This window comes from Salvelinus sp. IW2-2015, linkage group LG16 (genome assembly GCF_002910315.2).
Source record: "Salvelinus sp. IW2-2015 linkage group LG16, ASM291031v2, whole genome shotgun sequence".
Lineage (NCBI taxonomy): Eukaryota > Metazoa > Chordata > Actinopteri > Salmoniformes > Salmonidae > Salvelinus > Salvelinus sp. IW2-2015.
Window position 1 is genome coordinate 12,584,757 of NC_036856.1, and position 19,010 is coordinate 12,603,766.

At 42.6% G+C, this 19,010-nt stretch overlaps 1 protein-coding gene and 1 non-coding gene across 2 annotated transcripts; one reads left to right on the forward strand and one right to left on the reverse strand.

The window, feature by feature from the left end:
• The first annotated feature begins 456 nt into the window (after positions 1-456).
• Positions 457-16,798, forward strand: tm6sf2b (transmembrane 6 superfamily member 2b). Its single transcript, XM_024003616.2, has 11 exons — positions 457-539; positions 722-859; positions 2,933-3,036; positions 11,447-11,544; positions 12,012-12,115; positions 12,458-12,540; positions 13,044-13,168; positions 13,392-13,493; positions 14,200-14,292; positions 15,585-15,704; positions 16,512-16,798. The coding sequence occupies exons 2-11, from the start codon at positions 780-782 to the stop codon at positions 16,752-16,754; spliced, it is 1,152 nt and encodes a 383-aa protein (XP_023859384.1). The 5' UTR covers positions 457-539; positions 722-779; the 3' UTR covers positions 16,755-16,798.
• A 2,131-nt stretch (positions 16,799-18,929) lies between these two features.
• trnaa-agc (transfer RNA alanine (anticodon AGC)) lies at positions 18,930-19,002 on the reverse strand. The gene has a single exon. It is a non-coding gene; the product is annotated as a tRNA-Ala (tRNA).
• Between the last annotated feature and the right edge of the window lie 8 nt (positions 19,003-19,010).

Below are 19,010 nucleotides of genomic sequence, written 5' to 3' on the forward strand. Positions count from 1 at the left end.
AAAAAAAGAAGACACCTGTACCATGTCAGAAATAGAGTTGAAATGTATAACATTTTGAGTTTGGATCTCAATATTAAACTTTATATGCATCACAGAAGACTGAAATATAACAAAACAGTTTGACATAGAAACCTGCTTTTTCTGAGTCATTTTTTGGGGGGGATTAATTATCAAAAATAGATGGCGATTTGGTCATTTGACTGCAGGAAAGGATTTTAATGTGTTCATCTCAAATGAGTTCAAACTAAATAGAGAGTAGGCCTAATGTAGTAGACCTAGTACAATGTATAAACCATAAACCCACACATTTGCTTAACACACGAATGTGACTTAACCACACATGGCTTAACACACATGAATGTGAGTTAAGAGGCATGTGAATTACCCCATCTAATGCGATTTATATAAATCTCTGACGAACCCGAATTGCATAACTTGCCCCAAAAGCTCCTAGTTCATTATTTCCCTGTAAATATGCTGTGTCTGCCCGAGGCCAACCATAATTTCAACAATCCACAGGCCAAAACAGTGGCCAGACGGTAAGAATTGATTGATAACATTTGTATTGAGATTGTCTATTTTGTGAAAGTATTGCGTGGATATGTTTTTGGCAAATGGTTCAATTATTCATGTGATTTTTCTCAAGACACAGGTAGTTATTAGATCACAGCAGATAATTGGTCAAATGGCAGTTGTATTCCACTTTTGTTTTTCTTTACAGTGGCCGGTGCTAGTGATTCTCCAGGGACCCTTTGGCTGTTTCATCTGCACTTGAAGAGATGGAGAGATTAGTTTTCTTGTTCTCTCTGATGGCCCTTGCAGTCCTTCACTGCATGAACACCACTCCAGACTTCCAAGAGTAAGTCAATTATGTCATGTCCTATTGTCTACCTATAGAATTGGGTCATTTAAATGTGTTCATACAGTTATACAATTTTTTTAGGCTAGTAGACTTCAATTAATCAATAGCTTTAAACATTGTTTTGGTTCATTTATGAACAAAATTAAAATGGCTCATGAGATTTGAATCAAAGGTCAGTCTTACCAAATGTGTTTTGGAAACTAAATAAAAATGTTATATTAAGTAAAGTCATATTTTGCAAGTTGTAGTGTATGTGGAACTATGACAGAATATTTTGCCGTCTAGGCCAGTAGAGTCTCTAGATGATTGAGAAGTAATGCATTCGAATTGAGGCTACATATTCAAAGATCCAGTTGAGTGGTGCAAGTATGCTCAATACTCTTTGTTACCGCTTGAGGGCACTAGCAGCTCATATGAATAGGCCCCACTGACATTGTTGAGTTTTACGCATAGATTTCTGACCCATAAATCCTTGACAAATCTTTAGTCATGTGGAAGCAAGTAATACACTGGCATGTGTAAAACCCATGTAATGATTACATTCAGATTATATGGTGATGGATGAAAAATAATTAGTTAAAGGGGAAGTCAAAAAAGGCTTGTGAAATCAGATAGAACATGTAAGGACATGTCTTTGACATCTGAAACAATGACTTTCTCTAACCTCTCTGGATGATGAAACATATATTTTTCCTATTTTCTACATTTTGTCAATCCCCAGTCTACCTGTGTTGTCAGACAWTTGGGTTAAGATATGCTCTCTCCAGTGTTTAGTTAAGCAGGCTGCCACAGCAGGCCTAATTACATTAAAGTTCCAGAAGGATAGTGGTGACTGTCTGCACCACTCCTCCCGAGTGGGAGGAGTTCTTCCATTCCTCAGCGGACATTTCTAATTTCAAGCAGACTGCCATACCCCTCCGTAGCGGATATCTCTACAACTCGTTCAATGTGGACTTTGGCAATCAATAGGCCTACATGCCGCGAGAGGAGTTTGATAAATTGCTGCTGACATGTGTTCTTCCACTTTGCAAACAAARAGTATTGTGTGCATAAATCTTCCAGCGCTGGTGCATTGAGATGCAGCCAGGAAGCTTCCCTTTGGCTTCACAGCATTTGTTTGGCTTCCGTGTACACATTGTACATTTGAGATGGAAGTCATTTTGTTTACATGGAGATGCCCCATAGCACATTCATCTTTTCTGAACACAGTACCTGTTAACTCTGACTGCCAATCATGGTGATGAGTGGTGATCTTACATGCCCCATCCTTTTGCCTCCTACAGCTAAGACCATGATTGATTGGGTCATTGTGGTGATGACCTCTGTTGTTGCTGGGAAACCATTGGAGATCTACATGAAACATGCTTCTTGTACTAGTGATCTGCCATCCCCATGGTGTTAGGGATCAGCAAGTCAAAGTAGCTCTGTTGAAACAAGACCCAGAGTCTGAAGCATCAAAGCAGGCTTTAGCAGTTGACCTCACAGCTTGGGTCAACACAACAGTTGAAATAGACCTTGTGATGTGGGCTACTAATGGCTAGAGATCAAGCAAGCCGTTTGTCCTCACTGAATGTTGCAAACTTTGACACTATCAGTCCAATGCGGCCCCATGTAGCCGTTGACATTAACACATATTCTCTAATTGTCATAGGCAGCTAGCATCCTGCTGTTCTCCTATCTCCAAGGCTTTAGCGTGATTAGAACCCAAACAGAGCGTGCAGCAATTCCCCCAGTCTCCTTCCCTCCGTGAGCCTCATATGTCTGTCTGTCTGTGTGTATCCTCTATCTATCATGCGGTCTCCCATCTCTGCATCATTTCTCCTGGTGCTCCGGTTGTTGGCATAATTATCGCTCCCTCTGTCTGCCCATTCATCACTGCTCACTAATTTAGCACTGCAGAGCAGACTCACCAACTTAGATGGAAACTAATTAGAAAAGAGAATGAGGCAGAACAGCGGAGGGAGATTGCTCTTTAAAAAGTATAGTGCAGGTAAGACTTTGCACTATGAATTTGAAAAATATCATGATTTGTCCGCTAGCTAACAGTGTGTTGTAATTTCTTACCTGCAGGCCTGTTGTGATACTGCAGATTGGTATTGCAGTGTTGGTGGTGGTATGGTTCTTCTATTTCCTTATCACCCGACGCAACCCGCCCAAAGACACCCTTTTCTATGGTATGGTATTAATCATTCTTTCAAGATGATGGCAGATCAAAGGGAAATTAGCAGTTTTATTTGGGTGAAAACTAGTTTAACATTGATGATTTTATTTCCATTACAAAGCACCAATACCTTTAAACAGATCCCCTCTGTGTTACATAGTTAAGAAAGAGCATGAATGACCACTACATACATAAGGCCAACCCCATTGAACAGACTTCCAGAACGTTCTTATCGTCGTGAATTGTTTTCATTGTTTCATTCATTTATACACAAAGCTGCTTATACTGATCAGGATCAGCGTAAAGCTGGAACCCAGACTGACAGACTTGTTAGGCTTGTTCTTACAGCACCACAGTTGTAGGAGAGCTGGAAAGACCTGAAACATGAGAGCCTAAGGGCATGTGAACTCACATGCCGTGCATACACACAGTAGATAGCTTACTACTTACTGAACTCACATGCCGTGCATACACACAGTAGATAGCTTACTACTTACTGAATTACATGCCTGTGCAATACACACAGTAGATAGCTTACTACTTACTGAACTTACATGCCGTGCATACACACAGTAGATAGCTTACTACTTACTGAACTTACATGACGTGCATACACACAGTAGATAGCTTACTACTTACTGAACTTACTGATCGTGGATGACTGTCCCATATGGGATGCAGGGCAGTAATGTTGATGCATCATTACCAAATAAGAAGACCAAAAACAACATACATATATGTATATACATACACACACACACACACACATATACATATATATATATAGCAGAAAGCACCAGTGACTCGGTCTCTATAAAAAAGTAGTCAGTTGAAGCAGATGCTAAACTACAGGACTGTTTTGCTAGCACAGACTGGAATATGTTCCGGGACTCTTCTGATGGCATTGAGGACTACAGCACATCAGTCACTGGCTTTATCAATAAGTGCATCAAGGACGTCGTCCCCATAGTGACTGTATGTACATACCCCAACCAGAAGCCAAGGATTACAGGCAACATTTGCACTGAGCTAAAGAGTAGAGCTGCCGCTTTCAAGGAGCAGGACTCTAACCCGGAAGCTTATAAGAAATCCCGCTATGCCCTCCGACGAACCATCAAACAGGCAAATCGTCAATACAGGACTAGGATTGAATCATACTACACCGGCTCCGACGCTCGTCGGATGTGGCATGGCTTGCAAGCTATTACAGACTACAAAGGGAAGCGCAGCCGAGAGCTGCCCAGTGACATGAGCCTACCAGACGAGCTAAATAACTTCTATGCTCGCTTCGAGGCAAGTCACACTGAAACATGCATGAGAGCACCAACTGTTCTGGATGACTGTGTGATCATGCTCTCTGCAGCCGACGAAAGTAAGCCCTTTAAACATGTCAACATTCACAAGGCCGCTGGGCCCGACGGATTACCAGGAAGTGTACTCCGAGCATGCGCTGACCAACTGGCAAGTGTCTTCACTGACATTTTCAACCTCTCCCTGTCGGAGTTTGTAATACCAACATGTTTCAAGCAGACCACCATAGTCTCTGTACCCAAGAGCACTAAGCTAACCTGCCTAAATGACTACCGACCTGTAGCACTCAAGTCTGTAGCCATGAAATGCTTTGAAAGGCTGGTCATGGCTCATATCAACATCATTATCCCAGAAGCCCTAGACCAGTGGTCAACAACCTTTTCTGAGTCAAGATCACTTTCTGAGTCAAAATGCATGCGGAGATCTACCACTCAGATTTTTATTAACATGACTTAAAAAATGTAAGCCTATGCAACATTAACAAATTAAAAACAGTACTGTAGCAATGAAGTTTGTGTAGTAAGCTATAGGCCCAATACATTATCACCGCATACTGGCTTTGCATGAATTTACCTGCCAATGCATTGTTGTTCAGAACATTTAACATTTAAAAATTATATTTAAAAATTTGAGGTTGGTTATATTTGTATTTATTATGGTTCCCCATTAACTGCTGCCAAAGCAGCAGCTACTCTTCCTGGGGTCAGGCAAAATTAAGGCAGTTTATACAATTTTAAAACATTACAATACATTCACAGATTTAACAACACACTGTATGATCACAGCTGAGTGAGCATACATTTAAATCATTAGCTATTTATTTTACTTGGCTGATGGTGCCTGCATCTGATGGTCAGTCTCAGCGGAGGGAGAGAGAAGCAGACTGCGGGTCCGTCTCTCAACATTCCTCCACTGACACTGACCAAAAAGGGACACCATCTTCCAGCTGATGGCTAACCTCGAGTCGCACCGCATTATTTCTGCCTCATGCACAAATTCATGTTACTCCTATCTACAGAGAATGTGAAATATTCCTTGATATTAAAAATTACCCAAGCCGCTAATAATAACAACGCAAGCCTATAGATACACTTTCCTACTCATTCATTACTGCTGTTGTAGCGCTGAGTGGAAATAGGAGGAACGCGCATTTTATGGCTTATAAAAGTGTTGATAGTGCTGAGTAAGAACTTAAACATGAACTCACTCACAAAAACAGCAGCTATTTGCTATATTCGTTGACAGTCTCTCTCTAGTCATGGTTTTAAACGTTTTGAAATCTCAATATCAATTTTGCCGCAGCTTTCTTTCTTGCCTGCTACGTTACTGCAGACTTGGTCATCTGAGCAATCTGATTGGCCAGCGGAGGCATAGTGCACTTGATTTCCTCTCCAGGCCCACCGGGAAGGCAGAGTTTGTACCTTCAGACACATGAAATGGCAACAGTTTGCCGGGGCAGCTGAATTGGCTGCAGCTACCACCAACAACCCGAGACTAAAAAAAAAAAAAAATAGAAACACAAGGCGTTATCGTTGTGTTTTTGACAGAAATTTTTGGTGATCAACTAGAAATGCCTTGGAGATCGACAAGTCGATTGCGATCGACCGGTTGGTGACCACTGCCCTAGACCCACTCCAATTTGCATTCTGCACCAACAGATCCACAGATGATGCAGTCTCTATTGCACTCCACACTGTCCTTTCCCACCTGGACAAAAGGAACACCTATGTAAGAATGCTGTTCATTGACTACAGCTCAGCGTTCAACACCATAGTGCCCTCAAAGCTCATCACTAAGCTAAGGACCCTGGGACTAAACAGCTCCCTCTGCAACTGGATCCAAGACTTCCTGACGGCCGCCCCCAGGTGGTAAGGGTAGGTAACAACACATCCGCCACGCTGATCCTCAACACGGGGGCCCTCAGGGGTGCATGCTCAGTCTCCTCCTGTACTCCCTGTTCCCTCATGACTGCACGGCCAGGCACAACTCCAACACCATCATTAAGTTTGCTGATGACACAACAGGGGTAGGCCTGATCATGACAAGGATGAGACAGCCTATAGGGAGGAGGTCAGAGACCTGACCATGTGGTGCCAGGATAACAACCTCTCCCTCAACGTGATCAAGACTAAGGAGATGATTGTGGACTACAGTAAAAAGAGGACCGAGCACGCCCCCATTCTCATTGACAGGGCTGTAGTGGAGCAGGTTGAGAGCTTCAAGTTCCTTGGCGTCCACATCAACAACAACCTAACATGGTCCAAACACACAAAGACAGTCGTGAAGAGGGCACGACAAAACCTATTCGCCCTCAGGAGACTGAAAAGATTTGGCATGGGTCCTCAGATCCTCAAAAGAGTTTTACAGCTGCACCATTGAGAGCATCCTGACGGGTTGCATCACTGCCTGGTATGGCAACTGCTCGGCCTCCGACCGCAAGGCACTACAGAGGGTAGTGCGTACAGTCCAGTACATCACTGGGCCAAGCTTCCTGCCATCCAGGACCTCTATACCAGGCGGTGTCAGAGGAAGGCCCTAAAAATCATCCAAGATTCCAGCCACCCTAGTCATAGACTGTTTTCTCTGCTACCGCACGGCAAGCGGTACTGGAGCGCCAAGTCTAGGTCCAAAAGCTTCTACCCCCAAGCCATAAGACTTCTGAACAGCTAATCAAATGGCTACCCAGACTATTTGCACTGCTGCAACTCTCTGTTATTATCTATGCATAGCCACTTTGACAACCCTACCTGCATCTACACAATTGTCTCAATACCTCGACACCGGTGCCTCCGCACATTGACACATTGACTCTGTACCGGTACCCCCTGTATATAACCGCTATTGTTATTTACTGCTGCTCTTTAATTGTTTGTTTTTCTTATCTCTTACTTTTCTTACTTTTAGATTTTTGGGGTATTTTCTTAACTGCATCGTTGGTTAAGGGCTTGTAAGTAAGCATTTCACTGTAAGGTCTACACCTGTTGTATTCGGCGCATGTGACGAATAAAATTTGATTTGACTTGAGATTGATACATTAGCTTCCGGGCTGGCATTATAAGGGATGTCATGTCAGTCACCTATATCCTGCAATAGGTTAATTCCTAACCACCTGTTACCAGAGGGCACCCTGCTGGCCACGTTTGATGTGGAGAGCTTGTACACAAACGTCCCACACACTGGAGGCTTGTACACGTTGCAACACTTCCTTCAGCGGAGAGACTCTACCCTTGCTCCATCCAATGATTGCATCTTACAACATACTGAACTGGTATTATCCAATAACTACTTCGTCTTTGAGTCAGACTTTTTCCTTCAAATTCGGGGGGTGTAGCCACGGACTCCCCCTTTCCCCCCAACTATGCAAACCTGTATGTGGGACAATTTGAGGAAGCACTCCTTTACAAAACAGAGACACACCCCCTACTTTCTAAAATCCTCCTATGGAAGAGATACATAGATGATGTCTATGTGCTCTGGGAAGGAAGTCAGCAGAAACTAAATTAATTCCAAACTCTGCTAAAGGAGAGCTCTGAATACCTTAAATTCACCATGCAGACTGATGAGAGAAAAAGAAACTACCTGGACTTATGGATCATCAAAGAGAATGATGCATTACACACAGACTTATCCACAAAGCCGCCCACAGATCGCAATACCTTGCTATGTGCGGATAGTATGCATCCCCTTCCCCACAAGAATGGTCTACCATATAGCCAGCTATGCAGAGTTAAACGGATCTGTGGCCACCAGACAGATTTTCACAGCAATGCTAAAAGAATGACYGATAAATTCAAAATGAGAGGCTACAAGGACAAATCTCTTGATGCTGCAATGATGACAATCTCTCAAAAACCAAGAGAGGAATTACTAAAAACTCAACCAAAGAAGAAAAACAACGCAACCATCTTTTGCACTAAGTACACCACGGGTTCGGAGAGAAAATGAAAGCAATCCTGAAAAAGCACTGGCATTTTCTGCAGTCAGACAAAAAAATTGCACACCTCTTCAAGGAACCCCCACTGGTGGTCTATAAGCGTGGTCGCAATATTGGAGATAGTTWGGTGAGATCTGACCTGCCCCCTGAGCCCACTCAGACACTCTAGACACCCATTCCAAATGGGAACTACAAATGTAGTTCATGTGCAATAGCACTATAAAAACATCCTTCTTCAGACACCCACATACAGATCGAAAAATCCCTGTTAGGGGTATCATCTCATGCAAGACCAAGGGAGTAATCTATCTCATCACCTGTTCATGTGGAAAAGACTACAAAGGGAGGCTTACTGGATATCCTATCTAAGAACATTGACCCCTAGTGGTCTGAATATTGACTTTGATCTCAGGCCCTTCTTATGAACAATTCTTTGTTTTATGAACAAGTCTTATAAATTGATATATTCTTTCTACAGCTTATTAGCGTACACCTAATATGTTCCCCCTGTTGATGATGCTTACTATGCATTAAGGTTGAACCAAAAGATTACATGTAACAAATATGAAATTAAATATGAAACAATTAAATATGTGAAATTGAATGAAACAATAATATATGTTGATGCTAATATTATGTACAATATTCAATTATGTTTCCATATGATAACAATAGCCTATTATATTTAATATGCCATACACTATTGTTTTTTWAAGTTTTTCTTTACATTTAACCAAATTCATTCTAATTAACTTAATCATTATGACACACACCTCACTCTTGTCATTGGTTGCATTAATTGCACTGTTTGTCTACATAATCTGGTTCAAGTATTTATGACATTACCCTGAAGAAGGCACAGTGATACTGAAATGTTGGTAAATACCCAATAAATTACTGGGAGGTAATATATATGGAGTGTGCGACTCTCTTTATTTTTGATAGTTAATAGTCACATATATCCTGCCATAGGCTTACACACAGGTGGTTAGGAATGAGCCTATCTCACAGATGCCCTGTGGCTATGCCATGACGTTGTGCCTCATCAGGTGATTCTGAAGAAGGAGAAACAGCCCAGAGCTGAGAATGTCTTCCTGCTGTGATAGAGAAGGATAATCCTCCTATCTTACCTGTTAGACGGCTTAGATAAACCAGACCCTCCAGAGGATTAGAAGGCCACAGGTACCTGGAGAGAGACAGAGTGTGTGTGTCTCTATCGGTGTGTTTATCAGGAGACAGCAACAGCAACGTCAGGGAGATAGTGAGGGATGCAGGATGGCTGTCTGAGCCGTTACACACAGGTGCCGTTACAAGGACATTTGATGATGTACGGGACAGCCAAGCCTTGTATTAAAGTTAATACATGGATTGGGCACCCTATTCCATTTCAAGAAAACATGAGTTCACAGAACTCTATACACACTGGGTATCAAATATTCACCACCTTGGATTTCTTCTAATTTTATTGTGTTACAAAGTGGGATTAGAATTGATTTATTGTCATTTTTTTGTCCACGTGGAAGATTTTTTATTGATTTTTTATATCAAGATTAATGAAAAATAAAACCCTAATATACCTTGATCAGATAAGTATTAATCTCCCTGATACATGTTAGAATCACCTTTGGCAGCGATTACAGCTGTGAGTCCTTCTGGGTAAGTCTCTAAGTGCAGTATTTGTCCATTATTCTTTTCAAAATTGTTCAAGCTCTGTTGAGGTGTTGTTAACCGTAGCTAAACAGCAATTATCAAGTCTTGCCATAGATTTTCAAGCAGATTTAAGTCAAAACTGTAACTTGGCCATTCAGGAACACTCACTGTCTTCTTGGTACGCAAATTTAGTGTAGATTTGGCCTTGTGTTGAAGGTTATTGTCCTGCTGAAAGGTGAATTCCTCTCCCAGTGTCTGGTGTAAAGCCGACTGAAGCAGGTTTTCCTTTAGGATTTTGCCTGTGCTTAGCTCTATCCAGTTTATTTTTATCCTGGAAAAGCTCCCCAGTCTTTCCTGATGTCAAGCATACCTTGAGGACATTATTACTGATGAATGTGTTTGTTTTTTAGCACTGTGTTTTTCTTATTTTTATTTTGATGAGTGTATTTTCTGTAATTTCTGTAAATCAGGGCTTATTTGGAAAAGAGACCTTGGTGTCAGTATGACTTCCTGATGAAATAAAGGTTAAATAAAATACTCATACCATGATGCAGCCACCACCACCACCATACTCATACCATGATGCAGCCACCACCATGCTTCGTCATTTCAACGTCTATTTTTGGTTTACGTTTGGTTGTCATATAACGTGAATTCAATGTGAAATCAACAAAAAAAATGGTAGCAATGGCTACTGGCTGACTGTGGGCAGTTCCTAAAGAGTGTGGATATTGAGGTGGAGAACCACTATGTGTATTAGCTTCACATTACCAACCACTTAGGCAAGGACAGAAGCCCAGTTCATCTCCAGTCCTCTTGATCCCCTGCCACTCATGTGTTTTCCAGACCCATATGGGGTTCCAGCCAGGCTCTGACTTGGAGAGATGAGAAGTGCCCTCTCAGCGCCGCTCTGCTCTTAACCCGAGGAAAACTCAACCCACAGCTCCCAATATAAATCTCCCTTCACCCAGCCTACAGCTATAGCAGTATCCCCCTCCATAGCCCAGGAAATCAATAACTGGTTGGTTGGAGGGAAATATTTTAAACACAGAGAAAAATCCAGTCTTGTTCAATGCATCTTTATAGGCAGTAATAGGGTTCTGACAGTTTTATTAAGAGTTTCAAAGAGGCAGACAAAGCAGATTGGGTAATAAAGATTGGAGGAAAGAGATTTCTCTTTATCATAATGAGAATAATGAGAATTGTTCCTACAGCAGAGCTGCTTGAAATCTAGCTGCTACAGATTTCTACTGAGCTGAATTCTGCAACGAATTGAATGAGGGCCTTTCTTACAGAGCTGAAAAATGCTCAAAAATACAATCGGTGTATGCTAATCGCACCAAAGAAAGTTGAACAGAACAACAGCCACACATTAATCCAAGTAATTTTCTGTTGTGTAATTGAGGCACTTACGTGAAATTTCCCCTGTGACGTGTATTCTATAGTACTGTATTGCCTCCTGCTTATTATTGTCCACTTTCACAATATCAGTCTGCCACAGTACTGAATGTTTGCATTGTCTTTACAGTGTTTGCTGAGTTTTCCTTCACTTGTGTCATTGACCTTGTGAGTGCTATGGAACATGATGGTTTTATTTCCGGGTTTATGGAATTCTACCAGAAAACGGTTAGTCTCTAGATTCTCCATCTCATGACTTAACATCATGCTAGGTCAAATGGAACACTAGTCACTTTAATAATGCCACAATAAGAATGTTTACATATCTCACATTACTTATCTCATATGTATATACTGTATACTGTATACTACACTATCTATTCTTTACTATCTATTGCATCTTAGCCGCTCTGTCACTGCTCATCCATATATTTTATATTTATATATTCTTATCCCATTCCTTTACTAGATTGTGTGTATTAGATTTTTGTGAAATTGTTAGATATTACCGGTTAGATACTGCTGCACTGTCAGATCTAGAAGCATAAGCATTTCGCTACACTCACAATAGCATCTGCTAACCATGTGTATGTGACGAATAAAATTTGATTTGCTAATAATATATATTTCTTTACTTTAGAATCTGTCTGTTGTTTCAACAGTTTTAGGTTAACGGTTGTATTTGTGTGTTGCAGGGAGAGCCCTATCTGGGTACAGCCTATGCCATCATGATGTGCTACTGGGATGGAATAGTGCATTTCATCATGTACCTCATGATGATACAGCGCTTATGGAACAGGTGTTTGTTGTTCGCTGTGTCACCTTGGTCTTCTAAGGATGATCTACACACTGCACATATACTAGGATTCTGAAACACTCCATTCATTCCTGTACCAATAACTGGACCAATGAAGCAAGAATTGTATTGTATTGTACCTTATAGTCCCCTTCACCAGGAGAGCCGAGACTTCGTACCTCAGAATCGGCCCCAAGCAAGATCCTAGTGTGACCACATTTACGTCCACACATCATCTCATCGTCTCACTGCTGGGTCATTGATTTGAAGCTTTGTAAGACATGGTGTCACTAGTTTTCAGTGATGGGAGCAACATCTTTTGACCATTTTCTTTCCGTCTCTCAGCAAGTCTTACCGCACCCTGGGTCTCTTCTGGGCAGGATCGTTGTTTGCCAACATGAGTGTCTTTGTGACAGGAATTGTTGTAGGTGAGTCTCTCCTTCCCCCCTCCTGTATCCCACAATGGCAGGGTTAATCAACGGTACATCTGTACAGCCTTGTAGAATCAGTGTCATAGTGTAGGCTGCCAACGTAACACATGTGCTTTCCTTTAGAATTTACAGAACAAAGCTAAACTAGGCTCAAGGCATCTGTTCTCTGAGGTTTAAACAGCATAGGGAAGTATTAGAGGATCAAACTAAACTGTGGCTGTGTTCACATCATTTTGAATTTTAGTTGTATATTTGTTCAATGATGCCCTAAAGAGGATTTATTTAGAATATCATTGGAGTTAATTACAAGGTTAGTATAATAAGAAAATAGGCTCAAAGTTATGGTAACGTGGCCTCACCTATTTTTCATGTAAACCTCATGGAAATGTGTCAACTTTAACACGGTTAAAATTAGACTGCTCTACTCTACTTCAGATGTACCCAGTTCCTCCTCATAGTTCTAGGGGATGAAATGCTCTCTATGTTTCCCTCTCTGGCAGGTAAATTTGGATCAGATATCCGTCCCGCCTTCTGGCTCAACATGCCCTTCCTAATGCTTCCAATATGGGGTGCGATCAAGCTGTTCAACCAGCCCAAGAATGGGCCAACCCTCGGTGGATACAGGGTATGATGGAGCAGGGCACAGCTGATTGGCCTGGTGGAATGCGTAGGGCCTGGAGTTTTCCCTGACCGTGTGACCTGACCAGACAAACTAGGACTCAAAAATAGGGCCTTAGTTATGATATATTACTACAAAATCCTTGCTGAAGTGTGTATTTATTACTATGTTATAGTGCATCTGAACTGTCTAAAGAAGCTTCTCCTCCCCTGGTGTTGGTGTCTCCTAGGCCCACTATGATCAGAGTTTTAATCTCATCTGGCGCCCTACAGACCTTCTCCTGGTGCTGCTGCTACTGGGGGCCATGGCCTTCACTCTCTTCAGGGGCTTGGTGAGCCAGCAGGGCCTGAATACACGCTTAGAAATGAAAACTCAAAAATATTGGAAATAAAATGAAACACCCGACATAAAGTCTTATTATATTAGGATTGGTTCAGCCCACCAATTTTAGCACAGCCAAAAGAGTCAATGCATATTGAGTTGATTCCCTCGTCCTAGCTGTCTTTGTACAGCAGTCAAGGATTTGTTTATGATGCATAGATTATGTGCAACACCTGCTGCGCTGGTTCAATCATGTGATATGGGTGGTCTCATCTGACACTTCCCTGGCAAATAGAACATTCAAGATGGTCTGATTTGTGGAAATATGCACATACTTATTTAACTTGCATAGTTTTTTACTGTGATTTTCATCCAGTGCCTCCGCGATGCGTCGTGCCTAAGAACTGCCCTTAGCCGTGGTATATTGGCCATATACCACACCTCCTTGTGCCTTATTGCTTAAATAAACCATGTCTGGTCCATGGGGGACGTGAAAGTGAACAAGTAGGTACTTGATGAAAATCATAGTAAAAATACATGTTTGTATTACCCGGGGTATACAGTTTGATTTACCACGGCTGTCAGCCAATCAGCATTCAGAGCTCGAACCACCAGTTTATAAATTACAATAACTGATCCTACAGACAAGTAGTTTATACAGTGCTCTTGTCAAGAAGATGATCATGTTGTAACCTTCCTCCTATGTGTGCATTCAGGTAGCTCTTGACTCCCCTCTAGAGGCCTGTACCATCTACCTCCGCCAGTACGAGCCCTATCTGAAGGACCCGGTGGGCTACCCCAAGGTTATGGTGGGTACTTTAAGAGACAGAGCATGCCTCTCTGCAGTGCCAGTGGCATTCCTTAATAGTCTCTAACCCACTTTGTTTTAAATAACAACTCCATTCAGAAATCACTTGGAGCTGCCTTGAAGCCTGCCCTATCTCTCTCCTCTCTAGCTGTGTATCTCACAGAAGAGATCACAGAGCCATTTTTCATCATTATGCCACAATGAGAGGGGTGAGAGGCCAGGCTGGTTCATTCTCTCTCATTTGTTAGGCAAGAGAATGTGGTTGTGTCTGGTCCGGTCTCAACGCCTGGGCTTTCTCCGTCTGCTGGGGGATGTTTATTTGGTTTTGTTAGGGTTCTTAGCCGAGTCAATAGGTTATCCAAAGACCTTGTTGTGGCTCCAGTCCAGGCACAATTGCGAAGCATCGATCAGGCAGGGAACTGCATGCTGAGAACTTGATAAGATAATCCTCCTTCCCCTGAGCCCCCCCATCAGCAACACACCGGGTGGGAGGGGTGCTTGTGTGTGTGTGTGTGTGGTGTTCGTGTTGTGTGATGGCTGTGTGTGTGTGTGTGTGTGTGTGTGTGTGTGTGTGTGTGTTGTGTGTGTGTGTGTGCTTGCATGTTGGCGTGCTCAAGGTAGCATGTGTGTGTAATCCTGTGTGTGTCAATACGGGTGTGTGTGTTGAGTGTGCGTGTATGTGTGTGTTGAGTGTGTGTGTATGTGTGTGGAGTGTTGCGCTGATCTTACACTGACCGACCTTTTTAATCATTGATGGTGATAAACCACGGCATACAGATGACCAGGGCGCGGAAAACAAAGACACTCCTCCAAGGACTGAAGGGCAACGTGTGATTGGTTCTCAGCCTCTGGGCTCAATTCATTAGGATTCATCAGGACCACAGCTCTAGAACAAAAGCCACTGTTCAAAGGCATAATTTGATGCCATTACTTTAACAGCTACCTGACTTTCATGCTCCAAATATTCTGCAAGTGCTTGTGAGTGTCGATGTAATGACCTCTGTATCTGGACAATACAATTTGGACCTGAGTGTGCAGTGTGAAAGCACTTCAAATGTGTGTGTTTGTGTACGTGCATGCGTGAGAGTGTGTTGTCTACGCAGCCAGCACGCAGCAGCGTTCTCTGTATTCTGTGTGAGTACTTGGACTGCTGTAAGGTGTCAGCGCCCTAGAGAGGATGAAGATGTACTGTATTAATTGACCATTGGAGTGTCAGAGTTGTGTGTTAGGGAGGGTCGGCTGAAGTCACCACTGTGATGTAATCCTTTGATGTTACACATTTACATTTTTTAGATGTTGCACTTCCTGTTCTACATGCTGCCTATGCTGGGTGCCTTCATCTACGGACTCGTAGTGCCTGGCTGCACCTGGATGCCTGACTGGACTGTATTCGTTGCTGGAGGCGTTGCCCAGGTAAGATATGGGGGGACATATTTCTGTTATTATTTGTTAATAGCATAGACTACAGCTCCCAGAATGTAATGTGCTCTACGTACAGAGCTTCTACATACTGCTATTACTAGTCATACTAGTGATGACTTGAACAGATGAAGAGGTTGAATCACTTTGCAGTGACTGGGGCCCTGAAAGTTCAAACTGTAGACATTACGCTTGGAGTTAGTGACAATATAGCTCCCAGTGCTACTTCTCATTGAAATATATTATAGCCAACCTTAATAAGACCTCTTCATGGAGTCTGTGTTCACAATAATAACCAATCAGCCCCATCCTGCAGAGGCCTGCTTCCTGTAATCAAGTTCCTTTCCATACGGGACTAATGGAGGCAAACATCAAACAAGAGACAGTGATCAAAGGCCAGTCCTGTATAGACTTATCTGCAGCCCCTACTATCCCTCCCAACACAAGGGAAAGCCTGCCTCAGAGATTCAGCTATTCTAATAAAAATAATCCTGTGAAACGGAGCTGGGATTGCTGCATCTTCTGCTCAGAGCAGTGCACCAGAGTCTTCTCTCTGAGGTCGGCTGTTATACTGCACTTCGTTGGCTGTAGATACTAATGACTGTTGCAGAGGCTCAAAGTGAAGCAACATATTAGGTTTAAAACTATTCAGTCAAGGCCTTTGTGGGGGGAAAAACAACTACCGGTAACCCTAAAAACGTGAAAATCAAATGACCGGTCAGCTGTGAATATACTGTACAAGTTGCCCTCCTGTTTGGAATAACCCTAAACTTTACCTACTATTTCCTCTCTCCTCCACAGTGTCAGTGGGCCCACATTGGGGCATCCCTCCACCCACGTACAGTGGCCCCATTCCGGATCCCAGACGAGGCCTTCCTGGCTGTTCTGGCAGCCAACCTGCTGTACGCTGTGATCCCCTCACTCATCGCCATGCGCTGCACCAGTAACACAAACTTCTTCTTGACTGTCACTAAACTTCCTGGGATGGAGGGGATGCCCTGGGTTCCTGATGCTGACACCCTAGTCGAGAAGAAACACAATTAAAGTTTACATACTAATAAAGTTACCAATAAAGATATTCAAATAAGTTTACAGAATTGACTTCTAATCTATAAATTTGTTTCTGTATTAGTTTATGTAACAAGTCCCATAGGGGAAGCAGAGGAGCAAGTAAGTAGATACGTGTATCATACAAGACAAGACATCATGTTCTCTTAGACCGGGACCCTCCATTGAACTATACTGCAGAGTCAGAGTGAGACACAGACTCCACTTTTCCTGCAGCCTTTAGTTCAGGGCTCTCCAACACTGTTCCTGGAGAGCTTCAACCCTAATCAAGCGCATCAATTAGCTGGTTGACAAGCTGAATCAGGTTAGTTACAACTGGGGTTGGAACAAAAACCTACAGGAGGGGAATTGTCCATGAACAGTGTTGGTGAGCCCTGCTTTAGTTTATACAAACACGGAGGTGTTGACAACCAAATAATATTTTCCCCTTTTCATTAGAAACGAATGCGGCAGCCAGGTACCGTTACTGAGAAATGCTTCCAAAATAACTAACTCCAGTCAAGACATCCTTAGATGCATTTCATTTCAGTATGACAAACAAAGTCGGACAAGATCAAATTCAAGCACCAGGGAGAGAGAAAGAAGGGGAGGGCTAACATCCCCCCCCCCCCCCCCCCCCCCCCCCCCCCAGTGAGAACAAGTGTCTGAGTGGTGTTCATTCATCTGCTGCTACTTTTCATCAGCCGGGGCTGATTGGCCCACCAGTCAGGGTGTGTTTTTGTGGACGTACATCTCATTCAACATGAGTCCTCATCACTCAACCCTAGTGGAACACAGATCATTGTCGTGTCTGCCTGCCCTTTGGAAAGAAAGTCACTCTCTCAGGCTAGGTATACCAGACGGCTGTTTGTTTGTCATTTTATTTCTCCTCTGTGGCAGTGCCTTCATGACGCTAGCTCTACTCGCTAGCCTGATCCCAAATCTGTATGTGTATGTGCTTTATCATTTTTATCATGACTATCTGACTATCCAGTTACTTGTCATCATGGCTAATGCTATAAACCTATGGAACCAGGTTTGTCCCTTCCTCTCTTCTCTCCCTAAGTGATGTCATTCTGTTCTAGCTATTCTCTGTGCAGGTGGCCCATTGCTCTTCTGATATAAAAAGATCTCGAATGAAGCCCAGGTGGATTGCCTATTTGTATTTTGACACACAAACACTCAACACAACAGAGAAGGAATTACAGTTGATATCCCATTCAACTTGAAACCAAAGGTAAAAAGTTTTGCAGTTACTTCATATTGTCTCTATCAAATGTATAACCTATTTTGATATTTGGCTGTAGATTCAAAGGACATCTATCACTGTCAACATTCCCAAACATTAATGTAATTATATTTACATACTGTATACATTCATAGTGGATGATAACATGAAACCGTATAGAAAAAGCCATGTTCTCTCAAAACACAAACAATAATGGACGCCCTCTCTGTTACATTAGATGGATGTTCCCTTGCTACAGAGAGGGTGTGCAGCATTAATATTCAACACAGTGATAATGTGTTATAAAAAAAGGTCTGTAAACACACTCTTCACCTCCGTCTCTTCAGTAACTAAGTGGCCTCTTATCTGAGTGACATGCACACTCACACACAGGATAATCTAATTAATTCTCCCTCAGCAGCTTTTACATGCTGATGTATGGCAATGAAAAACAAACGGCCTGCTTGCACTCTGTGACAGACCTAAATCAAATCCGGCCCCTATCACAACAGCTCCATCTATTCAGAGGAGCCACTGGGAATATGTGCAGATGTCTGCTCAGCTGTACAGCCTGAGACCCCAGGAGACTTGCGGTCTGCCTTTACCTTGATGGTAGAGAGGGGCTGAACACTGCAATATAGCAATTCACACTTTGCTGGGTCTGTATCAATATTAGTAGGTGTGAAGAGGACAGAGGCCATGCTGGTCAGATTATTTAAACTGGACTCTATATTGTCTCCTACAGACACCTGCCAGAAATAAAATGTTACATGACAATCAAAAGCAATTCCTATAATGTAATTTGGCATGAACCTGACTCGAGAAATGTCGTTCTCATTCTCAAAAATGCTTTTATAGTTAAAAGGAGCACCATCGTAACAGTATAATTTATGTCCTCCTTTCTAAAATGCTTTCTTGAGACATATGGGCCAATAAAAATGTGTTGGAGAATGCGGGCATCGATCCCGCTACCTCTCGCATGCTAAGCGAGCGCTCTACCATTTGAGCTAATTCCCCAGTGCGCT

Coding starts and splice junctions, on each gene's coding strand:
- tm6sf2b (XM_024003616.2), top strand. CDS start 780: ATGGAGAGATTAGTTTTCTTGTTCTCTCTGATGGCCCTTGCAGTCCTT. Junction 3,037..11,446: donor CAAAGACACCCTTTTCTATG/GTATGGTATTAA, acceptor TTGTCTTTACAG/TGTTTGCTGAGTTTTCCTTC. Junction 15,705..16,511: donor TTGCTGGAGGCGTTGCCCAG/GTAAGATATGGG, acceptor TCTCCTCCACAG/TGTCAGTGGGCCCACATTGG.